Raw genomic sequence first — 16890 nt, forward strand, 5'->3', positions numbered from 1 at the left:
AACCAGGTTTTCGCCTGTGCTTAGCTCCATTCCGTTTCATTTTTGTCATGATAAACTCCCTAGTCCTTAACGATTACAAGGCTTACCCATAAAATGATGCAGCCACCACTATGCTTGAAAATAGAGAGTGGTACCACATAATGTCTTAAATGATCTGCCACAAACATAACGCGTTGTATTCAGGACAAAAGGTAATTTTGCCATATTTTTTGCAGTAATTTAGTGCCTTGATGCAAACAGGATGCATGTTTTAGAATATTTGTATTCAATACAAGCTTCCTTCTTTTCACTCTGTCAATCAGGTTAGTATTGTGGAGTAACTACAATGTTGTTGATCCATCCTCAGCGTTCTCCTATCACAGCCATTAAACTCTGCAACTGTTTTAAACGCATCATTGGCCTCATGGTGAAATCCCTGACTGGTTTCCCTCCTCTCCGGCAACTGAGGTAGGAAGAACCGATGTATCTTTGTAATGACTGGGTGTATTGATTCACCATCCAAAGTGTGATTAATAACTTCACAATGTGAGACATTGGAAAAAGAATCGGTTTGAAATGCATTGCTTGACTGAGGGACTTTACAGATAATTGTATATGTGGGATACAGAGATGATGTAACTAGCCTTGCACGAGCCTTGGCTTGTGCGAGCTGGAACAGCTCATAGCAGCAGGAGCTCCTGTTTCTGTAGCGTGAGGCAGCTTGATGTATACTGATCATAAATGTAAAACGCAACAATTTCAAAGATTATGCTGAGTTACAGTTCATATAAGGAAATCGGTCAATTGACGAATTCATTAGGTCCTACTCTATGGATTTCACATAACTGGGCAGGGGTGCAGCCGTGGGTGGGGGGGCTGGGAAGGCTTTGGCCTACCCACTAGGGAGCCAGGCCCAGCCAATCAGAATGAGTTTTTACCCACAAAAGGGCTTTATTACAGACATAAATACACCCCCCATTGTGTTGTGACAAAACTGCACATTTTAGAGTGGCCTTTTACTGTCCCCAACACAAGGTGCATCTGTGTAATGATCGTGTTGTTTAATCAGCTTCTTGATATGTCACACCTGTCAGGTGGATGGATTATCTTGGCAAGTTATAAAAAGCTCACTAGCAGGGATGTTAACATTTGTGCACAACATTTGAGAAAAATAAGCTTTTTGTGCATATGAAACATTTATGGGATCTTTAATTTCAGCTCATGAAACATGGGACCAATATTTTACATGTTACATTTATATTTTTGTTCAGTATACAAGTACACCCCCTGGCCAGGATGTTAGTCAATCGCAGGGCCTTATCCCCAATCAATCTCCTTAATGCAGAGTGTCAAGCAGAAACGCATCAGGTCCCATTTTTACAGTCTTTGGTATGACTCGGCCAAGGATCAAACTCCCAATCTTCCAATCTCGGAGCGGACATTCTAAATAACAAGGCCGCTGAGTTTGTAGAGAGATGAGGTAGTTATTGCACACAGAGTGAGTCGATGCAACTTATGTCACTTGTTAATAAGCACATTTTTACTCCTGAACTTATTTAAGCTTGCCATAACAAAGGGGTTGAATACTTATTGACTGAAGACATTTCAGCTTTTCATTTGTAAAAATTTAGAAAAATGTAATTCCACTTTTTATTTTACCAGGTAAGTTGACTGAGAACACATTCTCATTTACATCAACGACCTGGGGAATAGTTTCAGGGGAGAGGAGGGGGATGAATGAGCCTATTGTAAGCTGGGGATGATTAGATGGCCGTGATGGTATGAGGGCCAGATTGGGAATTTAGCCAGGACACCGGGGTTAACACCCCTACTCTTACGATAAGTGCAATGGGATCTTTAATGATCTCAGAGAGTCAGGACACCCGTTTAACATCCCATCCGAAAGACGGCACCCTACACAGGGCAGTGTCCCCAATCACTGCCCTGGGGCATTGGGATATTTAAAATAAAAAAAATTGACCAGAGGAAAGAATGCCTCCTACTGGCCCTCCAACACCACTTTGACATTATGGTGTATTGTGTATAGTCCAGTGACCCCAAAAAAATCTCAATTGAATCCATTTTAAGTTCAGGCTGGAACACAAAAGTCAAGGGGTGTGAGTTGTTTCTGAAAGCACTGTATATTAAAACCGCAACAAGAATGTATAATGTCAATGAAATATTTTCTCCAGTCTTGTACAGTCACTTGTGGGGAACATTATGTTGGTCAAGCACCAGACTACAGCCCTGCTAACCTCAGACTAGCGCAGAGACACTGATATTAACTTTCTGAACCATTCAATTAACACATATTCAATAGTTCTCTCTTTATATTTTATGAGGTTCACTTTATTTTTTCAGTGCTTTAATATCAACCGACACTGGCGTTTATAAAATGACATGGTCCCCGCCGCCACTCCATCTGCCAAAGTCCCTTGCTGAAAGGCTGGCGTTTTGAAAAGCTACCAGAAAACTCAACTCAATAAAAGGTGTTTAATCTAGAAATGTAAACATGGCTGGGGTTAGTGAGATGCAGGGTAATGAAAGCAGAGCTCTGTGGTTTCTCGCTCTCTCTCTGTGCATTGCAGCTAGTATAAACTACTGGGAGTCCTGCCCACGCTGCATTTTAAAGTGTCACATCTGACACATGGCCTTATAGTGTACTGTACTGGCCAGGTCTAATACTGTACTGGAAGACAGGCTTCTACGGTACTTACGGTCCAGGCCTAAGACTGTACTGGGAGACAGGCTTCTACAGTACTTACGGTCCAGGCCTAAGACTGTACTGGGAGACAGGCTTCTACAGTACTTACGGTCCAGGCCTAAGACTGTACTGAGAGCGAGTGTGCTGCCATAGGGCAGGCTAATTTGGTAAATATTGCTTTGGCCACGCTACTATGTTAAAGTGCTCACTTTCTAAACCCCTGTCTGCAAGTCTAGAGGGAGAACTAAAACACTGGCCTTGTTTCCATGGGGATTGCCTGGCCTGGAGGATCTGTTGTCACAGGGAGGATGATTACAGCATCTGGGACACAGCACTGTGTGTTTTTCTATGATAGCCACTGAAAGTTGACGAGCAACACCAAGCATATGCCACTGATAACGTGTAGATAGTTATTGTGTGGCTTTGCCTGCTTGTAGCTTTCACCACCACTGGCATATTGTTCCGTTTTAACATGACGCGTTTCATTAAGACAAGCTCCCCTCAGAATCACACACACTTTCCCTCGGGAGATTTTCCGACTTTCCTGTTAAGCTGTCCATCTCTCCGCGTCTGCGCAGTGTGTGCGTGTAAGAGGCGGGGCTGTGGGGGTGTGTGCTCCTTGTTTTCCGTCCCCGTTCCCCTCCTCCCTGGCTAGCTGTGAGCTGAATGCATAAACACCTTGTTACCTCTGTTCACTCCTAGTGTTAATTGGAGTGGAAAGATGGAATGGTCCCTCAGAGAGGGAGAGAGAGTGTGGAGACTAACTCAGCCATGCTCGGCTGCAGACAGCTCTAAACATGTGGGTCTCTTGTACGTATTAGGTCCATTCCACCCGTTCCACTTCGGCCCTCAACCGTGATTGGTGAGTGTTAAATATCTGTGTTGTGATTGGTCAGGGCAGTTCAGGGGTTAGGTTGGTGAAAAGGAGAGAGAGGACAGTTTCCTACTGTTGGGGTTAGGTAGGTAAGAGGACGTTGTCGTACCGTGGCCGTTGACGGCGTGTTTCCCTGGGGGTTTGCCCTTCCTGGGCGTGGACTGACAGGAAGTAGACGCCACACTGATGTCTGGCTTCACATCCTCGTTTTCCTCTTCATCATCATCCAGCTCATCTTCATCCTGAGAGCTCCCGAAGTACGCCATGTTACTGGGCAACGCTGACGAACCTGGGGGGAGGACAGAGAGAGAGAAGAGGACAGACAGACAGACAGAGAGAGAGAGTGTTAAAACCAATGAGAACCTACCAGTACTGTAAAAGCAGAGCATCCCAGAAAATGTCATAAAAGCAAAAAAACCGGGTCATTTTAAATCTCATGGTGTCTAAAACTAACTAACTCCGATGCTTCCCACAGTTGTGTCAAATTGGCATTCTTGATACACACAGGAAACTGTTGAGTGAAAATCAAACGGTGCGCCTGGCACCTACTGCTATACCCCGTTCAAAGGCACTTCAATCGCTCAATGGTACACATCCACAATCCATGTCTCAAATGTCTCAAAGCTTAAAAATCCTTCTTTAACTCCTCCCCTTCATCTACACTGATTGAAGTGGATTTAACAAGTGACATCAATAAGGAATCATAGCTTTGACCTGGTCAGTCTATGTCATGGAGAGATCTTAATGTTTTGTATACTCAATGTATATCTCTATTATGCGTGGGAATAGTTTGGAACAGATTTCCTAAATTAAAATCACTTGGAGCTGATTTGCTGGTGTTTTAGTCTTTCATGTCTAACAAAAAAAACGTTGCTCAGAAAACGTATAAATAAAAATTAAAAAAAATCACCCGTGGGCCGAATTTAGCCCATGGGCTACCAGTTCTGGAACCCTGCCCTAAAGTAAATAGAGCAAGCTGTTCCGTGGCCAGTTGACGGAGGTCACCATCCATTGTGTTAGGATGGAACCACTGGGCAGGACTGGAGTCTGGTCTCTTGTGGCCATTAGAGACAGCAGAGGGAAAAGAAAGCGATGGTTTGTCTGCATCACCTCATTCCCCATTGCTATCATGACTAGTGTAATGACGTGGTTTATCGGTTTAAAGCGTTGTAATGGTCTCAAATGAGCTTTGACTAGGCCTAATGTTGTGAATCATTCCATTCCATTTTCATCTCATGTATCACAGGTTTATGTTGTAGTGTATTATTAACGTATAAATGCTCATTCCTAATGACAGAGTGGGAAAGACATCATGATGTATTATTAACATTTACTGTCTAGATCATAAGTACTTTAAAAAGAAACACATAAACGTAACCAACCTTCATTTGGCCAGGAGGAGTAACCTGAAATGAGATATGGTGAAGCTAGAATTAGTCAGACATCAAACCAAAACGTCATTATCAAATTAAAATGTACGCCAATCTATACAATCAATATATAACCTGGTTGTAGTGTAGTGCAGCAACGTGAGATTTAAGCTAAGCATCATTAACCAGCGACTCGTTTTGAATTAAGCATCCTGCTGTATGGCAGACAACGGGGGAGCCAATGGGATTAGGGTTACTAGACAACAGGGGAGCCAATGGGATTAGGGTTACTAGACAACAGGGGAGCCAATGGGGTTAGGGTTACTTTGAATGCAGTAATGAATTACAGTGATATCGGAGCCTTCTGAATCACATGCACATCAGAATACAGTTAGTAGGCCTACACAACATAGTCAGTACCCACAATACAGCTTCGTCACAACTGGACTAAAACGGCAGCGTGGCCAAACGTGATACTTTAATGATACTTTGACTAGCTCTGTATGTAGACAGAGCAGAGACGCCAGTCCATTGTTATTAGGGTTAGGGGTCATTCAATAAGGTTTAGGAGTAGAGCACAATGTGTAACGTGAGAAGAAGCCCCGTCTGGACTAAGTTTGAGGTGCTGGGTTCAGTCTAGCTAAGACCTGTAGAGGACTGGGCTAGCTGGGTTCTGTATAAGCACTTTGTGACATCTGCTGATGTAAAAGGGGCTTTATAAATACATTTGATTGACTGACTGTATGGGAGTGTGGTACATAGCACATCTGTACCAGTTCTCCAGCTCTTTAAAAAAAAGTCCTTTCTCCCAGTGACAGAGGTCAGGGTGACTTAGAGAGTCAACAAATTCTCAATCAGCTCCAAATGACCTGCTTCATTAACAACATGGCTGCAATTACTGCCTTCTCTGGGGTCACAGGGTCAATAGCTAGCAGACCCAGGGGGCACAGGGTGAGGTCTCTTGTCCGATGGGTGGACGAGGGATCTTTTTGTGGGGAAGTGAGAGAGAAATAGGGGAGGATGAGACTGGACAATGTCACCCTATAACCTTTCCCATTGGCCCAAAATAAGATGTTGCTCCCATTTTATGTTCAGTAGCCCCCAGAGAGTCCAATGGAGGAAGCCTGTGGGCTGGCTCCTCTGGTCACTGGCGTCTGGTCTACGGCTAGGTTATATCTTCAGTGGCTGGTTCTCAGACAGAGGGGAGAAGGGTGGTGCTGGGCTTAACAGCCTCTCTGGCGCAGAGACTCCGTCTGTCAGCTCCCAGAGACAGAGAAATATAACCCAGGCCTCCCTCCTCCCTGCTCCAGGCCTGTTCCCCTCCCTCCTCCCTATCCTCAATTATGGGCCTTTCATGTGCCTCAGAACCACAGGCAAATTATAATGAAGGCTGAAACAGTCTATTATGATTGGAATTTTAACTAGACAGGCGTAATTACAACCAAAATGGTTGACTTAAAATAAAAAACAATGAGGAGTTTAAACGACCAATCAAGGCCTTTAACTGAAGAAGAAAAAAAAAGAACACATTTATAATCATCTGATTAACATCCATGTTACCGAAAAAGAGCACTTCTCATGGTCCTCACTTATAGGCTACAGACTCTCAGGAATCTCTAAAGCTGGTCGGAAAAGCAGTTCCCCGTTTTGTATAAAAAAAATCTGACCCCAGAGAGTCAGGAGTATGAGATTTCTCTTCTCAAGCTGTTCCAACGGAAGCAGAGGGCCAGGCCAATTCCCCGTCATAGACAGAGACAGCGTGTGGAGAGACCATGTCAGACACTCTGCCCTCTCTCGTACCCCTCATACTTCACCATGTGCCTCATCAGGAACAAGATAGGTGGAGAGGAGGGGAGGGAATGAAAGAGCGCCGACTGGGGCTTTTTCAATAACATTGTTTTATAGGCCGATGCAGCGGAGTGAATCCGAGAGGATCGGGGATTATATCTCCTCCAATTTACATTCCTGAATGTCTGCAAATCCATTAACCCACGCTGCCCTCGGCTCTAGTCAGCTCTGGGAGTTGCTGGCTAAATTTAATCAGCCTTCCCTTCATAGCGCAACCACGGCCGCAGCAGCAGCCTCAAACCTAGACCCATTCAATGTTCAGCGAGCCATGGCATACACGCATATAGAAGTACCTGTTATGTAACACTGAATGAGAATATTAGTGGGGGTTATTCATCTACTACTTTATCTGGCATTATCCCACCCGTGTGTGTGTGTGTGTGTGTGTGTACACAGAGGGAGGCTCAGCTGCGATGAGAATTATTATTTTTTAAATCAGGGATAGCGTCACTGCCACTACCGACAATGACCCTCTCTACCCAAGGCTACAGGCTACAAACAAGGCCCAGAGACAGGCTGGCTGGACAGCCTCCAAATGGCTTTCCCCACGGATATAAACAGCCGTAATAAAAAGGGATTTGAGAAGCTATGTAGCACATAAATACTACAGTGTGATTCGCTCCATTTTGTGTCTGTCGCATGTTACTCCACATTGCATCAGAGCAGCCAGACGTTTCCCAAGAGGGATTAAAAATATATGGTTCCTGTTTAAAAACCAGAAAACAAGAACAGCTCATCATGATGCTGAGTCCCAGAGGAATAAGCAGTGGTGATTACAAGCTGCTGCTGTAGAGAACAAAAAATAGGAAAACTGTGAAACTTGTGAAATCACGGTGGAAATGCCCTGCTTTCATAACCAGCGCTTTATCGTCAGAAGCTGTCAGACAGTGGGCTTGCAGGAATACAGTTAAAGTCGGAAGTTTACATACACTTAGGTTGGAGTCATTAAAACTTGGTTTTCAACCACTCCACAAATTTCTTGTTAGCAAAGTATAGTTTTGGCAAGTCGGTTAGGACATCTACTGTGTGCATGACAAAAGTCATTTTTCCAACAATTGTTTACAGACAGATTATTTCATTTATAATTCACTGTATCACAACTCTAGTGGGTCGGAAGTTTACATACACTAAGTTGACTGCCTTTAAACAGCTTGGAAAATTTCAGAAAATTATGACATGGCTTTAGAAGCTTCTGATAGGCTAATTGACATCATTTGAGTCAATTGGAGGTGTACCTGTGACTGTATTTCAAGGACTAACTTCAAACTCAGTGCCTCTTTGCTTGACATTATGGGAAAATCAAAAGAAAAATCAGCCAAGACCTCAGAATTTATTTTGTAGACCTCCACAAGTCTGGTTCATCCTTGGGAGTAATTTCCAAACACCTTAACTTCTTTGGGATAGGGGGCAGTATTTTCACGCCCGGATGAAAACCGTTCCCAAAGTAAACTGCCTGTTTCTCAGGCCCAGAAGCTAGGATATGCATATAATTTGTAGATTTAGATAGAAAACACACTAAAGTTTCTAAAACTATTAAAATGATGTCTGTGAGTATACAGAACTGATATGGCAGCGAAACCCGGAGGACAAACCATCCCAAAATAAATATTTTTCAGTTTACCACTGTTTTCAATGGCTTGAACTTTAATTATAAGCCCAAGTCCTCCCAAATTGCAGTTCCTAGGGCGTCCACTAGATGTCAGTCTTTATTTTGACATATTGCATGTGTATTTTCAAGAATGTTAAATATTTACAATTCTGTAGTTTGAATTGGGCGCCCTGCACTTTCACTGGATATTGGTCAGGTGGGACGGTAGCGTCCCATCTAGCCTAGAGACGTTAAGGTACCACGTTAATCTGTACAAACAATAGTACGCAAGTATAAACCCCATGGGACCACACGGCCGTCATACCGCTCAGGAAGGAGACGCGTTCTGTCTCCTAGAGATTAACGTACTTTGGTGCAAAATGTGCAAATCAATCCCAGACCAACAGCAAAGGACCTTGTGAATATGCTGGAGGAAACAGGTACAAAAGTATCCATATCCACAGTAAAACGAGTCCTATATCGACATAACCTCAAAGGCCGCTTAGGAAGGAAGAAGCCACTGCTCCAAAACCGCCATAGAAAAGCCAAACTACGGTTTGCAACTGCACACGGGGACAAAGATCATACTTTTGGAGAAATGTCCTCTGGTCTGATGAAACAAAAATAGAATTGTTTGGCCATAATGACCATCGTTATGTTTGGAGAAAAAAGGGGGATGCTTGCAAGCCGAAAAACACCATCCCAACCGTGAAGCACGGGGGTGGCAGCATCATGTTGTTGGGGTGCTTTGCTGCAGGAGGGATTGGTGCACTTCACAAAATAGATGGCATCGTGAGGATGGAAAATGATGTGGATATATTGAAGTAACATCTCAAGACATCAGTCAAGAAGTTAACGCATGGTCGCAAATGGGTCTTCCAAATGGACAATGACCCCAAGCATACCTCCAAGGTTGTGGCAAAATGGCTTAAGGACAACAAAGTCAAGGTATTGGAGTGGCCATCACAAAGCCCTGACCTCAATCCCATAGAGGCCTACAAACCTGACTCGGTTACACCAGCTCTGTCAGGAGGAATGGGCCAAAATTCACCCAACTTATTGTGGGAAGCTTGTGGAAGGCTACCCGAAACATTTTACCCAAGTTAATCAATTGAAAGGCAATGCTACCAATTATTAATTGAGTGTATGTAAACTTCTGACCCACTGGGAATGTGATGAAAGAAATAAAAGCTGAAATACATAAATCATTCTCTCTATTATTCTGACATTTCACATTCTTAAAATAAAGTGGTGATCCTAACTGACCTAAGACAGGGAATTTTACTATGATTAAATGTCAGGAATTGTGAAAAACTGAGTTTAAATGTATTGGCTGAGGTGTATGTAAACTTCCGACTTTAACTGTATGTGGTATGTTTGTCAGATAAGATAAACATTTGAGAGGATTTGAGCAGTTTAAACAGAATGACCGATTGACCTCTAATTTCTACCAGGAACGCCATTATTCTTCTAGCTCTGGAACAGACCAGACTGTGCCGACTGCTTGCCTACCCCTCCCTGTCCGCTCTATGGGGCAAATGGAAATAAATGTATACTACACTGTAAGTGTTGGAAGCCAAACACAGCTGCCTGTTCTTGGGGCACCACTGACTGTTACACACCTAGCTAGCCTGCGCCACCAAAGTGGAATCAGACATACAAAGCCCTTTGAATTAAATCAAAGGCCAAAAGCACTTTGAAAGATAAAACATTGAAACGCTGCTTCCTTATGGTCTATATCCATCTGTCCCCAGGACACAGACCGCACACGTGCGCATGCATGCACACTCACACATATGCACACCTCTGCGCTGCCCTGACAATCTTGCACGTCACCTCGATGTATTGGCCTCTTCCACATGGGCCATTACAGTGAAGGAAGAGAGAGCAAAACCCTGTGTATGAAAATACCATTAAGGCAGCATGAGCTCTGCAGAGGACTCAGTCTGCATCTCGGCCGGGTAACGGGGTTATAAATAAGGCTGCCACAGAGACAGGGGGTGCGGCGGTCAATCAGTCAACAGTGAAGATAAACAACAGGAAACTGGTCAGGAGTTAACATAGCATCCAAAACATGAACAGGAGTTGTCCAAACCCTGAACAGAAGACGTTTACTGGGACATTATGAGAACCAATCTGTTCCACTGAGAATAAGGCAGCCAACCCTGTCGGTTTTACTGATCTCTAATTACGGTGCTCTGAACAGCGCTCTGTTACATTAAAGTGGCATTGGCTTTTAAAACACAAGCCGCCGCATTCTCCTCTGGGCCTCTCAACTCCCAGCTGATTGCAGTTCTTTTTAACCTACTTTATGTAGCCAGCAGAGGTTAATGCCAATACCAAATTCATCTAAAATCGAGGCATTAGTCTTCCTAAAGGGCCATTTCTGTTTGTGATGGAGTCATGGAGGGTTCTGCTGGGTGGGAGGAGACACTGTTCAGAGTTAAACACACTCTGGGACTGAGGACGGCAGTAAAAGCCAAAGCTGTTTGGAAAAAAACATCCCCCCCCAAACATCTAATTGTATTTGTCACATGTGCCGAATACAACAGGTGTAAACCTGGGACATTCCCGTGAAATACAAGCCCTTAACCAACAATGCAGTTCAATAAATAGAGTTATGAAAATATTTACTAAATAAACTAAAGTCAAAATTAAAATAAAAAAATAACAAAACAATAATGAGGCTATATACAGTCGTGGCCAAAAGTTTTGAGAATGACAAAAATATTAATTTTCCCAAAGTCTGCTGCCTCAGTTTATATGATGGCAATTTGCATATAGTCCAGAATGTTATGAAGAGTGATCAGATGAATTGCAATTAATTGCAAAGTCCCTCTTTACCATGCAAATGAACTGAATCCCCAAAAAACATTTCCACAGAATTTCAGCCCTGCCAGAAATGGACCAGCTGACATCATGTCAGTGATTCTCTCGTTAACCCAGGTGTGAGTGTTGACGAGGACAAGGCTGGAGATCACTCTGTCATGCTGATTGAGTTCGAATAACAGACTGGAAGCTTCAAAAAGGATGGTGGTGCTTGGAATCATTGTTCTTCCTCTGTCAACCATGGTTACTTGCAAAGAAACACATGCCGTCATCATTGCTTTGCACAAAAAGGGCATCACAGGCAAGGATATTGCTGCCAGTAAGATTGCACCTAAATCAACCATTTATTGGATCATCAACTTCAAGGAGAGCAGTTCAATTGTTGTGAAGAATGCTTCAGGGCGCCCAAGAAAGTCCAGCAAGCGCCAGGACCGTCTCCTAAAGTTGATTCAGCTGCGGGATCAGGGCACCACCAGTACAGAGCTTGCTCAGGAATGGCAGCAGGCAGGTGTGAGTGCATCTGCACGCACAGAGAGGCGAAGTCTTTTGGAGGATGGCCTGGTGTCAAGAAGGGCAGCAAAGAAGCCACTTCTCTCCAGGAAAAACATCAGGGACAGACTGATATTCTGCAAAAGGTACAGGGATTGGACTGCTGAGGACTGGGGTAAAGTCATTTTCTCTGATGAATCCCCTTTCCGATTGTTTGGGGCATCCGGAAAAAAGCTTGTCTGGAGAAGACAAGGTGAGAGCTACCATCAGTCCTGTGTTATGCCAACAGTAAAGCATCCTGAAACCATTCATGTGTGGGGATGATTCTCAGCCAAGGGAGTGGGCTCACTCACAATTTTGCCTAGGAACACAGCCATGAATAAAGAGTGGTACCAACATATCCTCCGAGAGCAACTTCTCCCAACCATACAGGAACAGTTTGGTGACGAACAATGCCTTTTCCAGCATGATGGAGCACCTTGCCATAAGGCAAAAGTGATCGGGGAACAAAAAACATTGATATTTTGGGTCCATGGCCAGGAAACTCCCCAGACCTTAATCCCATTGAGAACTTGTGGTCAATCCTCAAGAGGTGGGTGGACAAACAAAAACCCACAAATTCTGACAAACTCCAAGCATTGATTATGCAAGAATGGGCTGCCATCAGTCAGGATGTGGCCCAGAAGTTAATTGACAGCATGCCAGGGCGGATTTCAGAGGTCTTGAAAAAGAAGGGTCAACACTGCAAATATTAACTGCATCAACTTCATGTAATTGTCAATAAAAGCCTTTGACAGTTATGAAATGCTTGTAATTATACTTCAGTATTCCATAGTAACATCTGACAAAAATATCTAAAGACACTGAAGCAGCAAACTTTGTGGGAATTAATATTTGTGTCATTCTCAAAACTTTTGGCCACGACTGTACAGGGGGTACCGGTACCAAGTCAATGTGCGGGGGTACAGGTTAGTCCAGGTACATATAGGTAGGTGTAAAGTGACTATGCATAGATAATAAACAGCGGTGATGTAAATAGTCCAGGTGTCCATTTGATGAATTGTTCAGCAGTCTTATAGCTTGGGGGTAGAAGCTGTTAAGGAGCCTTTTGGTCCTTTGTTCCTGATGTGAGGTTATACTCCACTCTGCTTCTCGATTTCTCTTTTGAGGTTTCAATTTACAATTGAGATAAAGAGTAAAAGGAAAACTGGCCATGACAGTGGAACTTCTTGAGTCCTGTATAACACGTTATAACACTACAGAAACCAGGTGGGATTTCAGCTGAACCCTGAGCCTGTAATGCTGCCCTTATTTCCCTAGCTGGGCCGTGTTTGTGTTGGTGGGCGGCAGATAGCATCCCGGGCCTCTCAGTGCCCTCAGGTGCAGGAGCAGGATTAGCTGGCCCTACCAGGATGTCTGTGTAGGTGTGTGCAGAGGGGGGCACTTAAAGTTGAGACTGAATAATGAACATTGTTATCTGCACACACTGTTGAAATGTTACCTGTAGACATGGTCAATGTGTAACCTGTGAGGACAGAATGGGTTTGGTGTTTGCCTTGTCAGGGCGTTTGCCTTGTCAGATAGTTTTAAAACAGGGTCAATGAACCTGGACCTTGGACTGAACTATTCCTGCCGCACAGCTAGGCCTGGATCTAGGTCAAAGGTAGGCTGGGGAGGGAGGCCTGGGCCTCTCGAGATGTGTGGCTGCATGACTGAAGCCCTGTCTGACTGCTGTACTGAAGCCCTAGTCCTGACTAATGTTAGAGAAGCAGAGCCCTGACATCGGGCCCTGGCGTTGGCCTGGTGACAAGATGCAGTGAGGTGGGAGGATGAAGGGTTGAGTGTGTGTAGGGGTGGATGAACGGGTGTGCGGCTGAAAGGGTGAGATGTTAGGCGCGGACTACAGGGTTACTGTACCTCTCAGGCAGAGGAAGGTGAGGAAGTCCTCAGTCTTGGGTTTCCGTCTGGAGATGTCTCTGATGTGAGCGGAGGGGGCGGGCAGGGCGGTGTCAGACACCTTGACCGGCGTGGTGCCGGGAGAGTTGGGCTGAGACTGGGCAAACTTCCTCTGCGCTTGCAGTCTGGGCCTGGGAAGACAGGTGAAAACAGGATTATTCCCATACATTCTTACACAGACCCACTACCCTGTGTTGTGTATGCATATCATTTAGTTTGGAAGCCCAGGCTTAGCTCAATGGCCTTTAAATCATGGCCCCAGGCTCTGACAGAGTTGCCCTGGATGGATCTAAACAGAGGTATACTACAAAGTAGGAACAAGGAGTTAGCCAGCCAACTCGAATATTCTGAAATATCTTTAAAAAAAAATAAAAGGTATGCCTGAAATGGGCACAGTCTAATTGACAACCAAAAACGAAAATCCACGTATTTCTTTTTTTTTGTTTAATCAAAGTCAGCTGGCTAACGCATTGATCCAGCTTTGCAGTATACCCCTCTGTTCAGCAGTTTAACTCATCTCTGGTCTCAGTTGTTGGTTTGACTCATTTCATCAGTCTGGTCCTTGAACATAATTTAATTATCTTTAATATCAACACTGCAGTGTCCAGGGAGGCTAAAACAATGATAATGCTCTTTCAGAATAACTCCCAGCAGCACCAGCCAGCAGCCGTCCACCTCATAACAACAGACTTCTGATTTATAATTAAGTTCTCCATTAAAGCCAAGACCTCTGCAGCAGCTGACAACTGATAACAAGCACAAAGGAGGCGTCAAATTGCCAACAGACGTTCATGGCCAGATCTCTCTTTTTCTCGGTCTATCCATCTCCCTCTCTGAGATGCACAGGGCCTTTCAGATCTCTTTTTCTGCCCGGTCTCCGTCTCTTCTTTCTTCTGATTCCACAGGGGGAGCAGGCTGACAGGATGGAATACTAATAGCAGGTTGTCTGGTGGACCTGGTCAGACCTCTTCATCTCTTATCTCACACACGCAGCCATTTCATTTCACAATCATTTCATCATCTCTTTGTCTCAGGGATGTTTGATGCCAGATACACGCCTGTCTTACAATAAACAGAAAAAGACAACGACACGGTCATACTGCCTCCCCGTATACCGCCACGCTGTTTGAAATAATCTCCCATTCAATCGGATGCTTGTTAGGAGATTTTCAGCCCTGCTAGTCGGGTTGACAGGCACAGACAGCATCACTAATCAATTGAGACCACAGCCGCTTGCTCCAGTCAGATTGTGACTACCCGGGTGATTGTCTCATCGCGCTACATGTAGGGGAATGCTTCATGATATCTTACAGTGATTTCTTCATGTATTAAAATGTTTAAATATGGCAAATCATGCCCTGAAAACACCCAAAATGCATTTTGTTTCCATCAAGCCCCCGGAACCTACAGCGTTCCAATTGCACTTGAATCACAAAGCAATACACAGCCTATAACCCCAACCAAATACTAAATTACTCCCTCACTAACTGTAAGCAGCAGCTGTCAGAGCAGCTCATGGATCACTGCACCTGTGCATAGCCCATCTGTAAGTAGCCCATCCAACTACCTCATCCCCATACTGTTATTCATTTTGCTCCTTTGCACCCCAGTATCTCTACTTGCACACTCATCTTCTGCACATCTATCACTCCAGAGTTTAATTGCTATATTGTAATTATTTTGTCACTATGGCCTATTTATTGCCTTACCTCCCTTATCCTACCTCATTTGCACACACAGTATATAGACTTTTTCTATTGTGTTATTGACTGTACGTTTGTTTATTGCATGTGTAACTCTGTTGTTGTTTGTGTCGCACTGCTTTGCTTTATCTTGGCCAGGTCGCAGTTGTAAATGAGAACTTGTTCTCAACTAGCCTACCTGGTTAAATAAAAAAGGTGATATAAAAAAATAAAAAATACCTTGAACAAGAAGCTGTGACGAGATTGCATCGACACACACACACACGGTTCAGTGACGGAATAATCTGGCCGGTTCCTGAGAGAAGCCATTGTTCAAGAAGGATTCTGTATTTGATGAGCAGGTGCATCCGTATGATAACCAATCTGTTGTCATGCTTTAGATCAGCCAGTGAAGAGGGAAAAAAAAGGTTCAGTTTCTGCTCCCCCTGGAAGGACCACTGGCTGCCGCAGGTCACACCTGAACAGGACTTTGGTGATAGGTGTCAGACGGCTGGTTTCGCCAGCCCATCATTATGTTGTGGATGGAACTCTCCGTTTCATGCATTAGTTAATGCATGATGCATTAGTTACAGTGGCTCCCTGACACTACAGCTCATTTAAGGGAGAACCAACACTACGTCTCCCAGAGTGCAGTTCCAACACTACAACTTACTTCGGGTAGAACCATCACAACAACTCCCTTAGAACATGGATGAGGGGTATTTAATGACTGCCTCCCAGACAGCAACAGGATAAAAACATGTTTTTCAATAAGCCCCTTCAGAAATAGCATCCTTCTCCTTTCATGGGAATAGAACCAGAGATAAATAAGAGCCATTTAACTGGACAGGGTTGTAAAAGGTAGGGTCAGTTAGTTTTACTGGTCCAACTTACGTTTCTATGAGAACTGCAATAGTTAAAGATGGGCCATGCCTCTAACATCCTGTCTAGACAGACCTGAGCCCCAATGAGCACTGTGGCTGAACCACAAGACTAACCTTTCCCCAGGAGGCACCAAGTACCCACAATGCCCCAAGTGTCATGGCACAAAGTACCCACAATGCCAGATGGACACAAACAGCAGACAAAGTCTCTCGAACCCAGAGCCTCTCTGCAGAAAGGTCTCGCTGATGCACAAACTTCTTGACACTGTCACTTAAGAGCTGCTTATTGAGGTGCTTTCGTATTTACCCGGTATTCCTTCTATAGGTGTCTAAAGGCACGCCATGTTCTGAAGTTCAGCAAGGCTGTTCATTACCACCACGCACCACTTAATCCTGACTCAGACTAGCTGCCTTGGCAATGCGCCTAAAGGAGGGAGAACGCGGAGAGACAGCAGAGCACCTGCAGTGGAGGCGCATGCATACAGAGGGGGAGGAAGGATTACTGCAAGATGTCCCCTTCATCCAAGCCTCATCTTCCTCATCTTCCTCTTCCTCCCACTCCTCGCTCTTCAAAGCTGCCGTTCCTCTGATGTTACATGTGTCTCTACTCTGTATCATTGATTAGCTGTCAGACAGAGGGTTCCCCAGAGCCGGTCACGCCAACACTGCCTGGGTTCCCCAGAGCCG

The 16890-nt window shown here is 44.4% G+C and overlaps 1 protein-coding gene across 1 annotated transcript in view; it reads right to left on the reverse strand.

Moving 5' to 3' along the window:
- Positions 1 to 16890, reverse strand: part of LOC106570183 (protein Jumonji) — a 95202-nt gene that overhangs the window by 18339 nt on the left and 59973 nt on the right. Inside the window, exons 4-6 of the mRNA XM_014142229.3 lie at positions 13599 to 13768; positions 4940 to 4963; positions 3667 to 3846 (exon numbers count right to left, since the gene is read on the reverse strand). Coding sequence (XP_013997704.1) covers positions 3667 to 3846; positions 4940 to 4963; positions 13599 to 13768 — 374 coding nt within the window. The remainder of the gene's footprint in view (positions 1 to 3666; positions 3847 to 4939; positions 4964 to 13598; positions 13769 to 16890) is intronic.

The sequence above is a fragment of the Salmo salar genome, chromosome 14 (genome assembly GCF_965601325.2).
Source record: "Salmo salar chromosome 14, fSalSal1, whole genome shotgun sequence".
NCBI classification, from domain to species: domain Eukaryota; kingdom Metazoa; phylum Chordata; class Actinopteri; order Salmoniformes; family Salmonidae; genus Salmo; species Salmo salar.